The sequence below is a fragment of the Orcinus orca genome, chromosome 15 (genome assembly GCF_937001465.1).
Source record: "Orcinus orca chromosome 15, mOrcOrc1.1, whole genome shotgun sequence".
NCBI classification, from domain to species: Eukaryota; Metazoa; Chordata; class Mammalia; order Artiodactyla; family Delphinidae; genus Orcinus; species Orcinus orca.
In genome coordinates this window covers 82,246,261-82,267,383 of record NC_064573.1, presented here as the reverse complement: position 1 = coordinate 82,267,383, position 21,123 = coordinate 82,246,261, and the positions used below count along the sequence as shown (strand labels likewise).

The following is a 21,123-nucleotide window of genomic DNA, read 5'->3' as shown; positions in this document are numbered from 1 at the left end:
CATTTACCCTGTTCACATTTTATATGCTGATATTCATGGTATAATATGGTTAGCAAGCTGTATTTTTATTTGCTTCTTTTAATTTCAAGTTAGCAGTATGGAAAGAATACAATCAAAATAAAACACTTGTTATGTAATTAGAAAACTGCATTTCCTTTGGGCATTTCACCTCTAATTGTCCTGAAAATATACCCAGATTCCCGCCAGCACTTGATTCTGACAGATACTGGCAAATGGAACCATCAGATGTGCCTTTCTGCCAGAAAAAAAAAACAAAAACAGATTACAGATTTGTACAGTTAGAACAGTGCCGTGGCAGCAAAGTAAATCACTTTATCAACATGATAGGTTTAAGTATAATTTTCTAATGGAAGTAAGGGGAATAATGACCATTTCATCTGTCATTTATTTTAGAGTGACCCTGCTTTTTTGTATGGGGAGTATTTAGAAGTGGGGTAAGTGTGGGTGATGAGAGAGTGGATGTAGTGTTTATCAGGTTTGAAAAAAAATGGAATACATGCGAGCAGCAGTCCTCCTCCTGAGAGGTTAAAGCCACTTGGCCCCTCCTGCACGTAGAGAATGCTGCCTTCTGTTGTTATAGAGCCTATCAGGCACGTGACCCAGATATATTTTCCTTAGTGCTGTGAAGCTGGTCGTCTCCCACAGTTTCCTTGCCTGTCTTGTTTCTATGGTAACCCTGCACTCACTGTCCTTGCAGAGAAACCCTAAAGCAGGCAGCAGCTCAGAAGTCCCAGCAGCTTTCAGCCCTGCAAGAAGAGAACGTGAAACTTGCCGAGGAGCTGGGGAGAAGCAGGGACGAAGTCACAAGTCATCAAAAGGTCAGTGGGCGTTGGGTGGGCATTCCCAGCCCGGCCACGCTGGTGTCTGCTGCTGTGGGCAGGGCGCTCGGAGGCTCCTCAGAGAACGTGCTCCATGTGGTGGGGTGGTGCAAATGGGATTTCAAGTCACCTGTGTTCTATGTCTCCTGGTTTTCAAGCGTGCTGCTGTAGGACTTGGGTAGGAGTGAGTTGACAGGTCCTTTAAAAACAAAACCAAAAAAAGCGCTGGGAACTTGCAGGCAAGTAGAAAATAAGATCTTTATCAGATGATCTTATGGCAAAAATGTATTTAAATGGATAGGGACAGTATCTCTTCCCTACTGCTTGGGTTTCAAAATTTTTTTTTCTCGAAGGTTTTTTTTTTCTTTCATCAAAATTGATTTTAAGAAAAAGGTTCCAAGAAGACAGATTTGGTGTGAGGGTTGGCAGCTGTTTTTAAATGGGACTCTGCTTTTCTTTAAATTAAAAAAAATGTTTAAGCATCTCCTAATGGAACTGTGTCTACATGTGCACTTGTGTGCATTGGTGTACGGGACGTGTGTTACACCTGGAATGAACGATAAGCTAACCACAACCCACTTGTTTCCGTATTTAAATTACAAAGGCTTCTGACAAGTTTATTAAACAGTGAAGCAAAACTGATTTTAAAGAATGCTGTATTCTGCTTTTTATTCTTGAATCAAAACGCTAGACTGTTAGTCACGTCTGACCTCAGAGCAGAAGTTCCAAAAAATGACATTTTTAAGAGAATTCTACTGTGTGGTCATTATTTCTTGCTTTGCGCGTCAAGGGGACAAGAATTTTTTCTTCCCAAGCATACTTTGCAAATACTGATTCTCATTTGGATGGAGTAGATTGAGTGTCCATTGTCGTGGTGCCATTTGTAGTGAAAGCGCTCTTCAGAGAGTTGATTTCATACTTGAAAGTCTTCGTTAGAGCTTTCCACAGCTGCCTCACTTCACTGGAGAAATGGCCCGTGTCTCCAGACTCCAGGCCAACAACGATACTCCTGGTGATAGCAGCTCACATTCAGTGGCTCTTATTTTACTGTGTGACAGGCACGAATACACGATAGCTGTCCTCTCAGTCTTCACAGTAGTTCCATGAGATGGAACTCTGTCCTTACCCCCACGTGTAAAAGAGGAAACGGAAGCCCAAAGAAGGTAGTAATGTGCTCAACCTCGTTCAGCCAATAGCATCGGGAGACGTGTGTCATTTTCTGATTTGGGTCAGGAAAAGGATCAAAGGGGGTTGACGTAAATAGGGTTGCTGCACTCTGCTTTGGTCACTGTGTGAGAAAGCGGGGTTCATGGAAAACAGAAGCCCTTTGACCAGATGAGGTTCTTTTTTTCCTGGCACAAACCAGAGCGTCTGAAACCCTGTGGGTGCCTCTGACATCAGGGTGTCTGTAAGGACTTGCAAGGGAAGGATCTCGGCCAAGTGCTGAGTCTGTTCGTCTCCTTTTATCTTATCTCACTGAACGTCTTTGACGGAGAGCGTGGAATCCACCAATGGGAAGAACACACAGAGGTCAGCCTCCTGTCTCACGTTTTGACCTTAACCGGACTGTTGATTACATTTCTTGTTTCTGTCACTCAGAACCGGAAAGACTAAGGGGGAAGCATCACGATTCCTTGGGCAGAGGTTTACAGGGTTCCTCTCCATCCTCCAGCCCTTTCTCTTTTGCCTTGGTATTTGAATTACCTTCTTTTTGAAAAGGTCTTAGGACTAAACATTTGAAGCTCAGTGACTCTGAAGAATGTTAGAAAACAGCACCTGCAAGAAACAACCAGGGCAGTGACTTCCCTTAAAAGCAGGGGTTGTTTGGCCCTTTGTAGGGCCCTGTGTTTACTCTGGAGAGAGAAGCAAGCGGCTGTGAACTAAACCATGATAGGCTGCGACACTAGAGATTGTGAACAGTGACGGTGGACACCAAGGAAGACTGCAGATACTGCTTCCCTTGACGTGTACACGTTTCAAAAGAGTGGAGAGAATCCCCCCACTTAAAATAACTTAGAAGCAGCCTTAGGCTAAAGAAGACTGATTAATTCATCGGCTTTTATTACTCTTCCTACATAATCTCCAAGAGTCTAGGGTGCTGCTTACTTATGTAAGATCACGAATTTCCACTTTGTTCCTTGCTGCAGTTGAGCCGAACTATTGATCAACTTTGTTCAGAAATATACTACAGAGTTTGGCAGAAACCCTATTTAAAAAAAAAAAAAGAATTTTAATTGTAGTACTATAGACATAGTCAGTGTTTCATTTCTAAAGTGAAGACAGTGGAGGACTGTGGTCCAGTGGGTGAGACTCCACGCTCCCAGCGCAGGGGGCCCGGGTTTGATCCCTGGTTGGAGAACTAGATCCCGCGTGCCGCAGCTGAGACTTGGCGCAGCCAAAATAAGTAGGTAAATAAATAAATATTTTAAAAAATAATAAAGTGAAGACAGTAGAGACTAGATTGACATGGGACAGACCCGGGACCCGAGTTCCATCCCGGTCCCTTTGCTCAGCACCACATTCGCTGACCGTGTACTGAGCGGATTGCTCTGCCGTTGTTTCACAGAATCATCACCACATACCTGAGACAGTAAGGTTATCTTGTAGGACGAAAGGAAGCTGAGGCTGAAAACTGAAGCAGTTCACCAAGGACACAGAGCTAGGCAGGGGAGGAGCTGAGATCAGAACTCGTGTCTGACTAACTCGTAAGCCTGTTTGCCTGCTCCTGTCCCTTACTGAGAATAAAACTTTTTTCTATGTACTTCGTAATTATTGTTAAAATTAAAAGAAAAAAACCTTCTGAGCTAGGAGTGGGGTAGGTGGGGTCAAACAGTACTATAAAAATATACTTTCAGTTCTACTGTTACTTTTTTTCTGCCTCAAATATTTATTTTGCTTAGAAAACCCACGAGATTCCAGAATCTGTTCTGCATTTTTTTTTTTTTTTGGCCTCGCCGCGTGGCATGTGGGATCCTAGTTCCCCGACCAGGGATCGAACCCACGCCCCCTGCAGTGGAAGCACAGAGTCTTAACCACTAGAGTGTAAGGGACATCCTATCCTGCATCTTAAGACTCTCACTGGGAATATGGGCTAAGGATTTTGATTTCCTTGAGAAGCCATCTTCATGAAGAGGGCTATTTCATTTCCTGTTTGTCATTTGGAAGTCAGATTATTTGTTGAAATAAAAGAATCCCTGCTCCCCTGTGACAGTGGTTTTGTAGAGCATTCTCTCTATCACCTTAAAAGGTGATGAAGGAGTCCCGAAATTAAGAGGGCTAACAGTGAGCAGGACAGGTTGGTCAAAGGCGTGGAGAGTGATGATAGCTTCTGTGCTTTCTTAGAAACCCTCGTCTGCCTTGATTGGCAAGCGGGTGCCATGTCCCCCGGGAGGAAGTGTTTGAACAGTTGTGGGGCTTACCTGCTCGCTGGCAGCCCTCCAGGGTGGAGCTGGCTAAGCCAGAAGCAGAGCCCCGTGTGCACACTCCTCGTTGCCTGCCCCATCGGACCCTCTCCTTTCCTCTCTAAGTCCCCTTTACCCAGGAGGGTTTTTCATTTTAAGAGGGGAGGGGAGTGACAACCAGGGTCAGTTAGGGTTGTGAGAAGCAGAAGTGTTGGAGTTAATCTGGCATCGCCTGTGACAGAAATCTTCATAAAATGTTGCGTAGGGTGCCTCGTCTTTTGAAAGAGTCTGTATGAGATTGAACGTATGAAGTAGCTGTTGTTCTGCAGTTTCATATGGTTCAACCTAATAGCTCACGTAATTTAGCCTTTCTTATGACTGATGGTTTTGAAGATTGTCATTATAATTGCTGTTGACGGTTTGCTCTCACACTGTTTCCTTCCTGATGTCCTGACTGGTTTCATGCTGCTTTGGGTTGGTTTTGGGGATGTGTGTGTGTGTGTGTGTGCGCGCGTGCGTGCGGTGTTTGTGTGTGTTCAAATACACATAACATAAAATGTACTGTCTTACCCATTTTACAGTGTACAATTCAGTGGCACTTAGTCCATTCACAGTGTTGTGCGACCATCACCTCTGTCTAGTTGCAGAACATCCTCATCACCCCGAAAGGAAACTCCACTTAAGCAGCCACTCCCCATCCCTCCCTCCTCCCAGCCCTTGGCAACACTAATCCGTTTTTTTTGCCCCTGTGGATTTGCTCATTCTGGGTATTTCACGTAAATGACATCGTACAGCACGTGTCCATCTGCATCTGGCTTCTTTCACTGAGGATAATGTTTTCGAGGCTCCTCCACGTTGCAGCCTGTGTCAGAACTTCATCTTTTCGTGGCCGAGTCGCATTTTATTGAAGGGATCGACCACATTTCATGTATCCGTTTGCTTCAGGTGTCTCAGTCTCTTTCTCCACTCAGACTCCCCCCCCCCCCCCCGCCCCCGTCCCTCCTGAAGCCTCCACCCCTGCCTGGAGCCCCTGCGTCTCATCGCACCTTCGGGTCTTCCGCTGGGTTGGGAGATCCTCCTCATTTCTGCATCTCGCCACACCCTTCACGCTTGCAGCCCTATCTTCTCAGCTTATCTTTACTTCCAAACTTTTTAAGTTTGTTTTCTGCCTTATTTCTCACTCTCCTTTCCTTCCGCGTCCCTTGCAGTCGGCTTCCTGCCTCCCCAGCGCACGCCGGCAAGGACTCTGGCTTGAGCGGTCACTTCCCTGCGGCTGCACGCGCGTGGCTCCTTGCGCGCTCTGTAGACGGTGCGCACCACCATCCACGCTCCGACGCTCCTCCCCTGGCTTCCTCCACACCTCACGTGTCTCCTGCATCTCCCACCGCACCCCGTCCCTGGCCGTTTGCGTGTCTGCTTGTCCGTCTCTCCCCCTCCCCCCGACTCGTGCCCTGTCCCTCACCGCTGGAGGCCCGTGCCACATCGTCACCTTTCGTCTGCAGGTGGCTGCTTCCTTCCCCGGTCCGGGTCGCAGTCTCCTCGGCTCTCTGCGCGTGACCCTCGGAGCCGGGTGTGTGGTCCACTCAGGCTCTCTCCCCGCACAGCTCGGAGACAGTGGGCCTCCTAGAGCAGGACATGCAGGTTTAACGAGTGAATGAGTGAACGGGTGATGAAATGACTATCTCATCTTTAGCCAGGCCCTCAGGTCCCGTTTTACAGCGTAAGATATGGAGACTGTGTGACTGCTCTTTCTGCTTTCTTCCAGTCCACTTACTTCCAGTTTCATGGCTCCATTGCAGAGCTGTGGTTGCCAAAAGCCAGTCACCCCATGAGCAGGACATTTGCTCTATGTGTGGATGGTGGACTGTACAGTGAATTCGGGCAGGGTCACGTGGTGTCAAGATTAATGGAAACCGTGCAGAGCATTATTTTTTCTCATAGAGAATACTAAAAATAATCAGAATGATGTGAGTTCTTCTATAGAAACAGTCACCTTGGGGAGTCAGTTTTGAAATGTCTGATGTATCATTCCCAAACCTCACATGTATTCTCCTCTATGAGGGTTGCAGATACACTGAACTATCACTATGGGAATAGTGCTGGGTTTTCCCCTGGTTATTTGCAAAATGAGGTCATAGTTGGCTTATGGACAGATATGAGATGACTCAGTAACTGTATTTCATCAACACCTCTTCCTAACAGAGGTTATAACAGATACAGTATACAAAAAACTGGGGTTATCATCTAAATTGATCCATGAATCACTGCCTGCCTTTTAAATAAACCTGCATTCCCAGACCTGAATGTTTAGAAAGGAAACGCTGTTTTTAGCTTGTCATGTTTTGTTTTGGAAAAGTAGTGTCGTGGGCCATCAAATTTTAATCTGGAGTTGAGGTGGGGTGGCCTCCGGGCGAGTAGGGCCGAGTGAAGCTGGGTCACAGAATCTCTCTCCCGCTGCCACACCTCGTGAAATGAACACACTTCTTCACCTGTTAAAAACACCTTCAGGAAAATCCAGCAAAGCCAATCAGGTTCACGCTGTAAACGTGGAAACTGACAACCAAGAAAAGAAACAAAATTGTCGTGTGACTCTGTTTGAAACTGTTCACAGTGGTAAGGGAAAGGAAAACCAATAGCAGAATCCCCAGAAATTTCCCTCTGATTCTCCCCATCCCCTTGCCCAACCCAGTTTGGAGGAAATTAGGCTGAAGAAGTGAGTAGGCAGTCAGGGAAAAATCTTTGAGGCCAGCGCTGCTTCTGCCACCCAGCCCTCTACCAGAGCAGGACAAACGGCTAGTTGTCATTTTCCATAGCCCGTCTAGCCGACAGGGTGGCTTAAGTAAACAGGGGTGGGTGGGAATGGGTGGGTTTTTACTCAAATGATGAGAAGTTCACAGGTAGGTAGTCCCCGTGGGTCCAGCCACTCAAGAATGTCCTCAGGGAACCCTGCCCCCGCTCTCTGCTCTGCTGTTCTCCTCAGCAGATAGTTTTCATCCTCTCGGTCTCAGTGGCTCTTACACCCCCAGGCACTGCAAAACTTTCCGGGAGGAAGCAGGCGGAAGGACAAGTGGGGAAAGGCAGAGGGCTCCTCCTCACCTGGTTTATCTTTTCACTTGGAGAGGACAGTCCAGATCTCTGTAATAGTGTCACCTCCAACCACGAGTGAGGCTGGATTCCTCCAGGAAGGGAAGGAAACAGAGGAGGTGAGAGTAGACGTTGAAAGAGCCAACTTGTAATATCTGCCTGGAGCTGAAGCTGAGCACACACTCCTTCAGGCATAGAGTTGCCTCTTTTCTGATGCAGTAACTGAGATGCAGGACACTAAAGGGAAAAGCTCAGAGAGACACCTCCAGCAGATCATATAGTCCCCCGAACAGCACTCTCCCCGCCCTTGCCCCAGGGCCCTCTGGCTACAGAAATATATAGACTGCAATGCCCGATTTTTCAGTTGTAGCTTGGAGGTCTCAGATAAAGTAGGAGGGGCATAAAGGAAAATTCATTTACATTACATGTGAGCAAATAGAAGGTCTAGGTAGAGCAGCCCAGGGTAAGATGAACAAGTGACTCCATACTGTACCAAAAGAGGAAAGAACAAAAGAAAAGAACCTAGGAATCCAAAGAGAGATGAGGGATTCAGGTCATGAGAAAACATTACCCAGAGTAAAATATTGCTTTGTGTTATATAAAAGCTTAAGTGATGTAAATAAAACAACTGTTCAGAGAGAAGATGGTAAAATGACACAAGCTGAACAGAGAGAGGAAAGAGTTAAGGAAACAAATTGAAGACCCAAACCACACCATATCAGAACTGGTAAATACATCAGAAACAGGGACCTAATGAACGTTTCTGAAAATATACAGAGAATTCTTCAGGTCCCCAGGCAGAAAAAGCAGATTCCTTATAAAAAGGAGAAAAAATAGCCCACTGCAGCCGCCTTCAAGGCCAGAAAACAAAAAACAAAAAGAACCATAGTTCACTGTTTCCAAAGTCCTCAGGGACAGAAAATATGATCAGGAACGTCATATCCAAGCGATTATTATTCAGGTAAGAAGACAGGTGTTTCCAAACTTGAAAGAACTTAGAAGCTATAGCATCTATGAGTCTTTCTGGAAAGTAGCTGCTACTTGCTGGTCAAATTTGGCCAAGCAGGACATGACTCAATATACAGGACTTACTAGCTCAGGAGAAGCCCAGCAAAGGGACTGGAGGTGGGCACTAAATCCAGGTTAACAGACAGCTAAGCCAGCAGTTTAGGGAATCACAGACGAGGAACAGAGTTGTGATTTTAACGTTTTGTTTGGAAATCATTTCAAGCTTTGCAAAAAGTTGTAAAAATGAAACACAGAATGCTCATGTAGGCTAAGGATTTGTTTTTACCTAACCACAGTGCAGCTGTCAAATTCAGGAAGTTGAACACTATTATCTAATGTATGGGCCCTATTCCTGTGTAGGCAGTTGTCGGTGATATCCTTTGTATTGATAGTTTTTGTGGGGTTTTTTTTCCCCCCAGTTCAGGATCTAGTCCAGGATCATGCGTTCCATTCATTGACTCGGGTCTCTTTAGTTGTCTTTATCTGGAATGGTTCTTCTGCCTTTGTCTTTTATGACTTGACTTTTTTGAAAACAGGCCAGTTATGTTGTATAAAATCCTTCATTTTGGGTTTGTCAGGTGTTTCCTCGTGATGGTATTTAGGTTATCCATCTTTAGCAGGACGACTATATAAGTGATTACCATTTCCTGGCCAGAGGCAGGTGATGTTGCTTTATCCTATTATTGGTGATGTCAATTTTGATCATTTAGTGAAGGTAAGCTTAAAGCATTTGCAAGACAAAAAGAAAACAAATCAAAGACAAAGGAGAAAAAAGAAAAATATACAGAGAGAATATAACTAACAAAATTTGAGGTGACAGAGTTAAAAGAACGTGGAAGTATGCAAGCCTTCTCATTTTTATATCAGGGTGATGTTTGATATTATTTAAAATTAACTTATACCTAAGAAAATGATACTAACATCTATGTTTTTAAAAAAATATATTCTACTTAAAAATTTTACAAAATAAATGTATAAGCCTAGTGGGAGTTCTTAGAAAGGAATATATCTTTGTGGTAAAGAACATTTTTCAGCCCTCAGCCATTTTCTTTTATTTACTTTGATTTTTCTTTCTCCTGTTAAATTCAAGTCAAATTAAATTTGCTTCTTTCTCCCCTCTCTGTCCTTCTTGCTCTGTGTACATGGAGAAGTGTGTCTGGGTGTGCGAGGCGAGACAGCTAATGTTCATTGTTTCTTCTCTGAAAGGGCTTGTCCACAGAATTGACCAAATCCTCCTCTCCTCTCTCCCCGTTACCTTCGCCACTTCCAAGAGCAGGAGTCTGTGTGGGAGGCGAGACTAGAAATCCGCAGACACAGGGGATGGGGATGTGTCTTGTGCTGTCAAGGTAGCGCCGCTATTTTGGACCTCAGAACACTTGCTCAGAGAAGAGGCTGAAGTCGCCCACACATGAACCACTTCCCTGGGGAAGTCGGCGAGAAAAGCAGCAGCTGAGTGCCAGCTCGCTCAGACTGGCTGAGCAGAGAGTTCCTCCTGTGAGAACCCTGGTTCCTCAGTGTCACTGCCAACCCACACCCGAGGAGAGCACCAGCTTACCGGCTCTCTGACCCAGTCGTTTACGCGACACGTAGTTACTGAGTGCCTACTGTGTGCCTGCCCGTGCTCCAGAAATGGAGGAGACAGTGGTGAACAAAACAGAAAACTGCCCGTCCTCCCTCCGTCGAGTGGTCTGACTGTGTAATGGTTCCGAACTTCAGCACATCCTTCACTTCACACAAGCTAGTATTTTTCTTAAGTGATAGATTGAAAACAAATTACCCACCATGTTTATTGTATTATAAAACAGTTTTGTGGCTAGATCAGCTGTTTGAGATTTTCTGGTCCAGTGTTCCCCAAATCATGGTCACTTGTATACTGTCTTCACCGTAATGTTATCTTCTTAATATTTTTCTGTAAAATAACCCTCGCTTTTATTCAGCCTTTTATTACAGAAAGTTTCAAACACGCACAGAAGAAGAGTGAGCGGAACAGTGAATCCCCATGTACCCCACTCCAAAGGCAGTCAACTCTTGGTCACTCTTGTTTCTTTCTTTTTTTTTTTGTTTTCTTGGCCGCGCAGCCTGTGGGATCTTAGTTCCCAGACCAGGGATTGAACCCGCACCCCCTGCTGTGGAAGCGAGGAGTCTTAACCACTGGGGTGCCAGGGAAGTCCCAGTCACTCTTGCTTCAATTCTACTCTCACTCACCCTCCACCCCATCATAGATTAATTTGAAGCAAATCCTAGAATACTGTCATTTTATCTGTAAATATCTTTGTACCTCTAAAAAATAAAATTTGCCCCCCCCCCCATTTTTTTTTTTTGGCCATGCTGCGTGGTTTGCGGGATCTTTGTTCCCAACAAGGGATTGAACCCGGGGCCCACGGCAGTGAAAGCGCCGAGTCCTAACCACTGGACCGCCAGGGAATTCCCTATTCCTTTTAAATTGTAATGTTATTTTATAGTGTTTATTTATTTTTACTTGTTGACAGTTTGCTTTATTTATTTATTTATAGCTGAGTTGGGTCTTTGTTTCTGTGCGAGGGCTTTCTCTAGTTGTGGCAAGCGGGGGCCACTCTTCATCGCGGTGCGTGGGCCTCTCACTATCGCGGCCTCTCGTTGCACAGGCTCCAGACGCGCAGGCTCAGTAATTGTGGCTCACGGGCCCAGTTGCTCCGCGGCATGTGGGATCCTCCCAGACCAGGGCTCGAACCTGTGTCCCCTGCATTGGCAGGCAGATTCTCAACCACTGCGCCACCAGGGAAGCCCTGTAACGTTATTTTAAAATTAAAAATAATCATACGTGTTTGTAACATGAAACAATACAAATACATACCATTTCAAAGTTATTACTCCTCCCATTGTTGTTTCATGGAGGCAACATTATAAATGGTTGGGTGTACCTTTCCATACTTCTCTTAATGTGTGTAACAGCATATACATATAGTTTGTTTTTTACAAAAGCAATGTTGTATACACTACTCAAACTCGCCTTTTCCCCCGAAGTTATATTTATTAAGGTATAATTTATGGGCCTCCCTGGTGGTGCAGTGGTTAAGAATCCGCCAGCCAATGCAGGGGACACGGGTTCAAGCCCTGGTCCGGGAAGATCCCACATGCCGTGGAGCAACTAAGCCTGTGTGCCACAACTACTGAGCCTGCACTCTAGAGCCCAGGAGCCACAATTACTGAAGCCCGCGTGCCACAACTACTGAAGCCCGTGTGCCTAGAGCCTGTGCTCTGCAACAAGAGAAGCCACCGCAATGAGAAGCCCGCACACTGCAGCAAAGAGTAGCCCCCGCTCGCTGCAAGTAGAGAAAGCCTGCGCACAGCAACAAAGACCCAGCGCTGCCAAAACATAAATAATAAATTTATAGAAAAGAAAAAGTTATTAAAAAAAGGTATAGTTTACATAAAATTCACCCTTCATAGGTATATGGTGTGATGAGTTTTGACATATATGTATATAGTCATATAATTTAGCCCAAAATCAAGATTTCCTTCACCCCCAGAATTTCTCTCATGCTCCTTTTATAGTCAATCACTTCCCAATCCCTGAAAACCATTTCTCTCTTTTATGGTGCTATAGTTTTGCCTTTTCTAGTAGGTAACGTAAGTGGAATCAAAATAGTATGTAACAACAAAATATTAGCAAATTAAACCCAACAATGTTTAAAAGGAGGAATGATAGATTTAAAACAAATTGCTAGCTTGTGTGAAGAAAAATACTAGCTTGTGTGAAGTGAAGGATGTGCTGACGTTCGGAACCGTTACACATACTCCTGCTTTTGTAGGCTCAGTCAGACCACTTGACTGAGGGAGGAGCAGCAGTTTTCTGTTTTGTTCACCGCTGTCTCCTCCATTTCTGGAGCACAGTATACAATTCCACGACCCAGTAGGATTTATTCCAGAGATGCAAGGCTGGGTTCAGCACTTGAAAATCAAATAATGTAATCTATCACATCAACAGACTAAGGAAGAGAAGCCACAAGATCATATCAGTAGATACAGAAGAAGCATTTGAAAAAGCTAACACCCATTGTGATAAAATCTGTCGGCCAACTAGGAATAGAGGGGAACTTCATCAACCTCATAAATAATACCTACAAAAACTACTGCTGACATCGTACTTAATGGTGAGAAGCTCAAAGCTTTTTTTCTAAGATAAGAAACAAAGCAAGGATGTCCCCTCTCACCACTGCTTTTCAACATTGTACTCCTAGTCCTTGCCAATGCAGTAAGAAAAGGAAATAAAAGGTATACATATTGGGGAGGAAAAAGTAAAACTCTTTGTTCACAGATCACGTGACATAGAAAATCCAAAAGAATGACAGACTCCTGGAACTAGTAAGTGATTATAGCAAGGCTGCAGGATACAAGGTTCAGTGTACAAGAGTCAGTCATTTTCTTATGTCAAAGCAATGAACAAGTGAAATTTGAAATTGAAAACATAATACCATTTACGTAAGCAGCCCCCAAAATGAAATACGTAGGTAAAAATCTCACAAAGTATGTACCGGGTCCATCTGAGGAAAACTACAAAACTTTAATGAACAAAAGCAAAGAGCTAAATAAATGGAGAGATATTCCATGTTCACAGATAGACTCAATATTGTCAAGATGTTGGTTCTTACCAACACGATCTGTAGATTTAACACAATCCCAATCAAAATCCCAGCAAGTTATTTTATGGATATCGACAAACTGATTCTAAAGTTTGTATGGAGAGGCAAAAAGACCCCAAATAACTCAGTATTAAAGAAGAGCGAAGTTGAAGGATTGACACTACCCAACCTCCAGACGTAGTATAAAGCTGCGATAATCAAGTACAGCAAGAGGGTAGACAAGTGGATCAGTGGAACAGAATCGAGCGCTCAGAACTAGACCCACATAAATATAGACAGTTGATCTTTGACAAAGGAGGAAGGGAAATACAGTGGAGCAAAGATCACCTTTTCAGCAAATGGTGCTGGAGCAGGTGGATACCCACATCCCAAAAGACACAGGTGTTATGCCCTTTATAAAAATTAAGTCAAGATGGATCATAGACCTAAATGTTAAGTGAATAACTATAAAACTCTTAGAAAATAACGGGAAAACCTAGATGGCCTTGAGTATGGAGGCGACTTTTTAGATACAACCCCAAAGACATGATCGTGAAAGAAAGAATTGATAAACTGAACTTTCTTAAAATTAAAAACTTCTACTCTGTGAAAAACAACGTGAAAAGAATGAGAAGACAAGCTGCTGACCGGGAGAAAATTTTTACAAAAGACACATGTAATGAAGGACGGTCGGCCAAAATATACAAAGAACTTGTAAGACTAAAGAACAAGAAAATGAAGAGCGCAATTAAAAAATGGACAAAAGACCTTGACAGACACCTCACCAGATAAGACATGTAGATGGCAAGTAAGCATATGAAAAGGTGCTCAGTATCAGATGTCATTAGGGAATTATCAGTAAACAGTGAGATCATACTACACACCTGTTAGAATGGCCAGAATCCAAAACTCTGGTAACACCAAATGCTGATGAAGACGTGGCGCAACAGAAATTCTCATCCCCGGCTGGGAATGCAGAACGGTGCAGCTGCTTTGGAAGACAGCTCAGCAGTTTCTTACAACACTAAACATACTCTAACCATATGATCCAGTAATTGGGCTCCTTGGTATTTACCCAAATGAACTGAAAATCTATGTCCACACAAAATCCTGTGCATGGATGTTTACAGCAGAGTTAATCACAATTGCCAAAAACTTGGAAGCAACCAAGATGTCCTTCAATAGGTGAGTGGATAAATAAACTGAAGTACATCCAGATGATGGAATATTACTCAGCACCAAAATGAAATGACCTATCAAGCCATGAAAATAGATGGAGGAACTTTAAATGCATATTACAGAGTGAAAGAAGCCAGTTTGTAAAGGCAACATACTGTATGGTTCCAAAGATATGGCATTCTGGAAAAGACAAAACTATGGGGACAAAAATATAGTGGTTGTGAGGGGCAAAAGGGGGAGGGAGTGATGAATAGGCAGAGTACCAAGGGTCTTTAGGGCAGTGAAACTATTCTGTACAATACTACAATGGTGGATACATGTCTTTCTCCATTTGTCAAAACTCGTAGGATATACACCACCAAGAGTGAACCTAATGTAAACTATGGAAATTTGGGTGGTAATGATGTGTCACTGATTGTAACATGCACCGCTGTCCTGTGGGATGTTGATAGTGGAGAAGGTTGTACATGTGTGCGGACACGGAGTTATGGGAAATCTCTGTACCTTTTGTTTGATTTTGCTGTGAACCTGAAACTTCTTTAAAAAAATAAACTATTAATTGAAAAAAAAAGTATGTAACCTTATGCATAATAACATTAAATGTAAGTGAGTTAAACACTGATTAAAATGCAGACATCGGCAGAATTAATTTTTAAAAAGCATCATCGGGGCTTCCCTGGTGGCGCAGTGGTTGAGAGTCCGCCTGCCGATGCAGGGGACACGGGTTCGTGTCCCGGTCTGGGAAGATCCCACATGCCACGGAGCTGCTAGGCCCATGAGCTGTCGCCGCTGAGCCTGCGCGTCCGGAGCCTGTGCTCCGCAACGGGAGAGGCCGCAACAGAGAGAGGCCCGCGTACCGAAAAAAAAAAAAATTGTTACTAGAAACAGAGGAAGAAATTTTATAATGGTAAAAAGATCAATCCCTCAAAAAAATACAATTACAAATATATATGCAACTAATGGCAGAGCCCTAAAATACAGAAAGCAAAAACTGACAGAATTAAAGGATGAAATAGATAATTCAGCAATAATAGTTGGAGATTTCAGTATTCTATTTGAGTAATGGATAGAACAACTAGACAGAAGATCCACAAGGAAGTAGAAGACTTGAACATCAGCTAAGCCTAACAGTCATCTTTAGATCACTCCATTCAACAATAGTAGAAGACACATTCTCCTCAAGTGCACGTGGAACGTTCTCCAGGGTAGACCATATGCTAGGCCATAAAACAAGTCTCATCATATCCTGCAAAGTATGTTCTCTGACCACAATGACATGAAACTAGACATAAAACTAAAACATGTAGTTTTAATTTGCGTTTCCTTGATGGCTAATGATTTTGAGCTGCTTCTTTGGTCAAGTGTCTGTTCAGATCTTTTGCCCATTTTAAGGTTTGGTTTGTAGTCTGTGTATTATTAAGTTGTAAGAGCTCTTAATATGTTCTGGATACAAGTCCTTGATCAGATTGAGTTTTGCAAGTGTTTTCTCTCAGTCTGTATTCTCATTACACTTTCTTAACAGTGTCTTTTGAAGAGCAGAAGTTTCAAATTTTGGTCAAGTCCACTGACAGGGCTTAGAAGTAGTAACACTCCAATATCAATGAGCATACCTAACTACCTAGATTTTGGTTTCTAAATACTCTTCCCTACTAAAAGGTCCTCAGAGAAATGGCTGATTCCAGGGCTGAGACAGAAAGACTACAAGATGAGCCTGGAATATCTTGTGTACCAAGAAGCAAGGAAGTGCTTAAAGAACTGGGGATTAGTCAGAAACCTATCAGAACCATGTTGGAGGGGCTTCCACTGGCCAAATCTGAGATAATTTGAGCATCAAAAGAAATAATGAATGAAAAAAAAAAGAAATAATGATAGTAATGGATTATAGCCTATTGAATAAAATAAGAAACCATGATATATAAATATGCCATGGAAACAGATATAAATAAGTAAATGAGGGAAAAATGAAAGCCCTTCCTGGGACTTCTCTGGTGGTGCAGTAATTAAGAATCCGCCTGCCAGTGCAGAGAACACGGTTCAATCCCTGGGTCTGGGAAGGTCCCACATGCCGCGGAGCAGGTAAGCCAATGCGCCACAACTACTGAGGCTGCGCTCTAGAGCCCGCGAGCCACAACTACTGAAGCCCGTGCGCCTAGAGCCCATGCTCCACAACAAGAGAAGCCACTGCAATGAGAAGCCCACGCACCACAACGAAGAGTAGCCTCTGCTCGCCGCAACTAGAGAAAGCCCGTGGGCAGCAACGAATACCCGACACAGCCATAAATAGATAGATAGATAGACAGAAAGATAGATAGATAGGAATGCCTTTCTAAAAAAAAAAAGGAAAGCTCTTCCTTATGGTAAAATGCCAACTGGTAAGAATGTGAAATGATGGAATTAGAAAATCACTGTTTGGTATCCATCGTGGTAATTATTTCGGCAAGAGTCATCAGTTGGTGCTAAAACCAGTGGGTGAAATTTTGTTAAGGAACAGAATGTTTACATAGTTTCAGAGTATCTCTCCACAAAATAGTAGTATTTTTACAGTGGAGAAACATGGAAGATTCTTCTTTAGCCAAGTGATTGAAGTTATCCTCACCGAAAATCGACATTGTGTGCCTCTTAATACCACACACTGAGAAGGACATGGGATCACTTCTGTGGTGTTTCTGCCAAAAAGTGCACAGTCTGACTCTACTCACGTGGGAATATCAGGTGAATCCAAATTGACGGACATTCTACTCGCCTCTGTGCTCTTCAAAAATGTCAAGGTCAAAAAAAACTATCAAGGTCAGGGAATTCCCTGGCGGTCCAGTGGTTAGGACTCCGAGCTCTCATTGCTGAAGGCCCTTGTTTAATCCCTGGTCAGGGAACTAAAATCCCACAAGCTGCAGCCGGGAAAAAAAAAAAAAAAAAAGTCAAGGTCACAAAAGACAAGGAAAGAATGAGGAACTAGACAGGCTAAAGAAATTTGACTACTAAATGAAGCTTGTTATCCTGGATTGGATCCTGGACCAGAAACAGAAAAAAACATTATTTCCTATGAAGAATCAGTACAATAAGTATCCTAAACTTCTGTTCTGTGGAAATTCAGGAACAAGAAATTCAGCCTCCAAGAAATGGGGAGCATCTCTGCATACTTATTCTTTGCAGTGTTGAATGATTTTCCAAGTGTTTATTAATTATTTGTATTTTCCCTGTTGTGAATTATCTGCCATGTCATTTATCCATTTATATCTTTTTTTTTTTTTTTTTTTGCGGTACGCGGGCCTCTCACTGTTGTGGCCTCTCCCGTTGCGGAGCACAGGCTCCGGACGCGCAGGCTCAGCGGCCATGGCTCACCGGCCCAGCCGCTCCGCGGCATGTGGGATCTTCCCGGACCGGGGCACGAACCTGCGTTCCCTGCATCGGCGGGCGGACGCTCAACCGCTGCACCACCAGGGAAGCCCCATTTATATTTTCATTGTAGTCATTTCCCAGTCTTGTTTATTTCTTTTAAAATTTTTTTAACTATAAAAGTTAAACAGCTTCCTTGTTTAAAAAATAAATATAAACCATATAAAAGGGTACAAAAGAAAAAAATGAGAGCCCCTCTCGTCTCCACATCCCACTCTCCAGATGTTCTCCCTCTTGTTTCATTCCTTTAAAGTTTGCCTCCCACTGTTTTTCCTTCCTTTTACTCTTTACAAATTTCTAAATATATCTGTGAATTACTCATGCAGCAAAAGCATTTATCTTAATGGACTAGGAAAGGAGAGAGTCTACAGTGGAAAAAAACTGTGTGTTAACCTCTATAGATTTCTTGATAAACTTATGTTCAAAACATACATGTTTATATTTAAGAACTTTTAAAGTATAAAAGACCTTTATAGCGAAGCATGTACATAACTGACACATAATCAGAAACGAGACCACGACTACTTATCGTGAATTAGTGACTTAAATTCTGCCACTCCCAAATGGTTGGAAACCATTACGTAGTCTTTGGTGTTATCCTTTGATTCCAAAAAACCATGTAAGAGCTTTTGTCACCTCTTTGTTTTATTAACAGTGTGAGTTAAAATTGGTACTGTATTTGGCTAAACTGTATGTGGTACAGATTGTGGGTAGAGGTGAATCTTTTCTCACAAGATTGACTAGCTGAATCTCTTGTTTTTTATCCTTAATAGAATAACAGAATTTTAGAACTAAAGGGCCACTGGAAATTCTTCTGTAACTTTCTTATTTTATAGGTGAGAAAGAAATGCCTGGATATAGCAGGCATAAGATAAGGCCCGTGTAGAATAAATTACCTGTTCCTAGCCCTACACAAGTTAGTGACCTTTGACTCCTTTTGTTTCAGTAAAGGAACCAGAATGTTAATAGTGAAGTTTTCACTCATTCGTCTAACAAATGAAGGAAACATTTATTGAATGTCTAAGATATGGCATGTACATGGTATTGTTTAATATTTTAACTCTCAGGTCCCTGATGTACACTTGGTCCTTTTTCACTGCCTCTGAGGAAAGCCCTTTGCTTTAGCGGTCCTGGAGCATGGGAATGTGACCTGGGGGATGAGAAACTGGCCTGTCTGTTATGAACTGACCTTTTTGTTGTGTGTGTGTTTTTTTTCCCAGCTGGAAGAAGAGAGATCTGTGCTCAATAATCAGTTGTTAGAAATGAAAAAGAGGTAGGCTTTCTTTTTTTATATATTGTTTTGTGTGTGTGTGTGTGTTTAATAAGGAAAATGTTAGAACACGCTGTGTACAGTGACTTGTAGAAAACATACGACCTTCTTATATTCAGAAAATTGCATCGTGATCGTTTGGTACTCACAATTGACAAATTTGTAAGAGTTTCAGTATGAATTACTGAAAGAATAGTTCGATTTTTAAGCCACGTTCAGTTGCGTTTGTCCAGAAATGTTCTAAATTAGGTTGTCTCGTATTACCCTGTTTGCCTCCTAGTTTCAGTAACTAAAGTGCTATAATGTTACCTAATCTGCAAATAAATTCAGTTATATAAAACTTTCATTTTCTCAGTAATAATGGGAAACATTTTAAATGTTTCTACTAACTTTCTTAAAAAGAGCTTTGCTATTTGTTATTCTTTGACGATGATCGAATGCTGTTCACATGGAAGCTTCCAGTACTTTGGAGTAAGGATAAACGGGCCCCCAGGAGTCATCACGTAGAAGCCTGGTGCTTATGCTTTCTGACGGTCTCTGTCTGCTTTTATAAAATGTGTAGTTTGTGTCTAGAGAAATTCTCTGCTTTACTCTGCATGCCAAGTAGGCATAGTGTATACTGTTGCTAAGAGCCACAGCCTGTACCGTGGTTTGCTGTAGAGTACATCACAACAGTGACAGGCGTTTTTTGTCTTATTAATTACAAAAAGAAAAATAAACCTTTAGGAATAGTATAATCAAGAATTCTTCTATACCTCAATTAAAAAATAATAAGAAAATGAAATAGAAAAGAAAAAGAATTCCTTCATGGTCTTGCAGAGCATTTTATTCTTACTTGTCAGAGCAGAGGAAGTCTCCCTTACTGACCACTGACGCATGCGTTTATGCTGACATTTGTCCCTCCTGCCAGTATGGGGGCTGCTTCAGAGTCGAGGGCTTTATTTAGCCCACAAAGATATTTGGGTTCCATAAGCTACCTTCTAAAGGAAATTAGGCCTCAGTTCAGGGGTGCCTTCCTCCTTTCTTTTTTTAAGACATCCTTAGACTCATTGTTCTTTAAAGTTTCACATCAGAATGCATGTGTGTTTCATGACTGTCACACCCCCGGTCCAGACAGGTGTTCGCCCAGTGCCTATGAGGTGCGGTGACTGGCCTGCCGTGCCTTAACCTGGGGCCCAGGTACAAGCACAGCTCCCACCCCCACCCCCACCGTGGGGGCCTTGGGATATTTAATTTTCCATGAATAAGGCTTTGTTTCTTTAAAAAGAACCCCATGTATGCAGTTGTCAAGGGTGTGTGAACAAATTGATAGCACTTATTCCTGAGGCATTCTGACAAGGGAATGAATAGAAACAGGCTGGTGTGAGTACTGATGTAATCCCTTTGCATTTATGTAGCCCTTGAAATTCACAAATTTCTCATATCTCTAAACAAACCACTGAAATATACGGTGGGGCTTGCATTGAAAAATGATGAAACTAAAACCCCCCAAGTTAGGCAACTTGGCCAAGAGCTCAGATGCAGACACAAGGCCCAGGACTTCAGATGTTTACAAGGGCTCTTTTCTCACTGTACATCTATTTATGTTTACTTTTTAATCTCTTTTAAAAATAAAGATGCTATTGCTTTGTCAGTCCTTTTCATGTGACTTTGACTAAATTACATGCCTCTCAAAATGTGATTAGACATGTGACTTTTTTCACGGCTTAAAAAGATAGAACAAATTTGGGTACTTGTCCATTCCTCTCTTCTTATCTCACCCTGCTCCCATTTTAGGTCCTGGATAATTATTACTCTTAATCAATAAACGCAGATAAAGATGATATTTTTTCTGGGAGTGAAAAATGTTAAAACTTAGTTTCTTATATTTAGAACTTTTTTAATCAAATTGTTAATTAATCCTCATGGAAAGTTATGTCTCTTTCAGAACTCTGAATGCAAAGATATTTTAGCTAATATTTTGGGGGCCTTAAATAGCTTCTGAAGGTCAGTTTGGTAAAGGATTCGTATGTAGGTCTATGTGTGTAATAGTTAAGTACCTGTAGCATAGAGTACTAAAAAGAATTGGATACTTTCTTAATTTACGAATCTGGAAAGTACTTAAATCATGAAGATATTTGAAATGTAGTGGTTCATGCAAGAACTGATCTTAGCCAACAGTTTAATTTAGAGGTGAGAACTGAACATACACAGTCAACATAGTATATGATTGCTTCATTCAAACTGTTGTTCATTATGTTGAAGTGCAGTACTTACTCCTGATGTAGGGTGAAGCTACTTATCGTTAGGAAATTAGTATCACCCTTTTGTACTTCGTCTTTTTGCTATCTAGCATCGAATTGCAAGCA

The 21,123-nt window shown here is 42.5% G+C and overlaps 1 protein-coding gene across 7 annotated transcripts in view; it reads left to right on the top strand.

The window, feature by feature from the left end:
- The window catches only part of CLIP1 (CAP-Gly domain containing linker protein 1), a 123,995-nt gene that overhangs the window by 93,683 nt on the left and 9,189 nt on the right, over positions 1-21,123 (top strand). For 6 of the 7 annotated variants that reach the window (XR_007471722.1, XM_049698095.1, XM_004276692.3 and 3 more), the window contains 2 exons: positions 719-839; positions 18,726-18,778. Coding sequence is in view for 5 of the 7 variants with exons in the window: in XM_049698095.1 (XP_049554052.1) it covers positions 719-839; positions 18,726-18,778 (174 nt within the window). In the remaining 2 variants the exon portion in view is untranslated. The remainder of the gene's footprint in view (positions 1-718; positions 840-18,725; positions 18,779-21,123) is intronic. The other variant, XR_004486983.2, reaches the window with a different exon arrangement.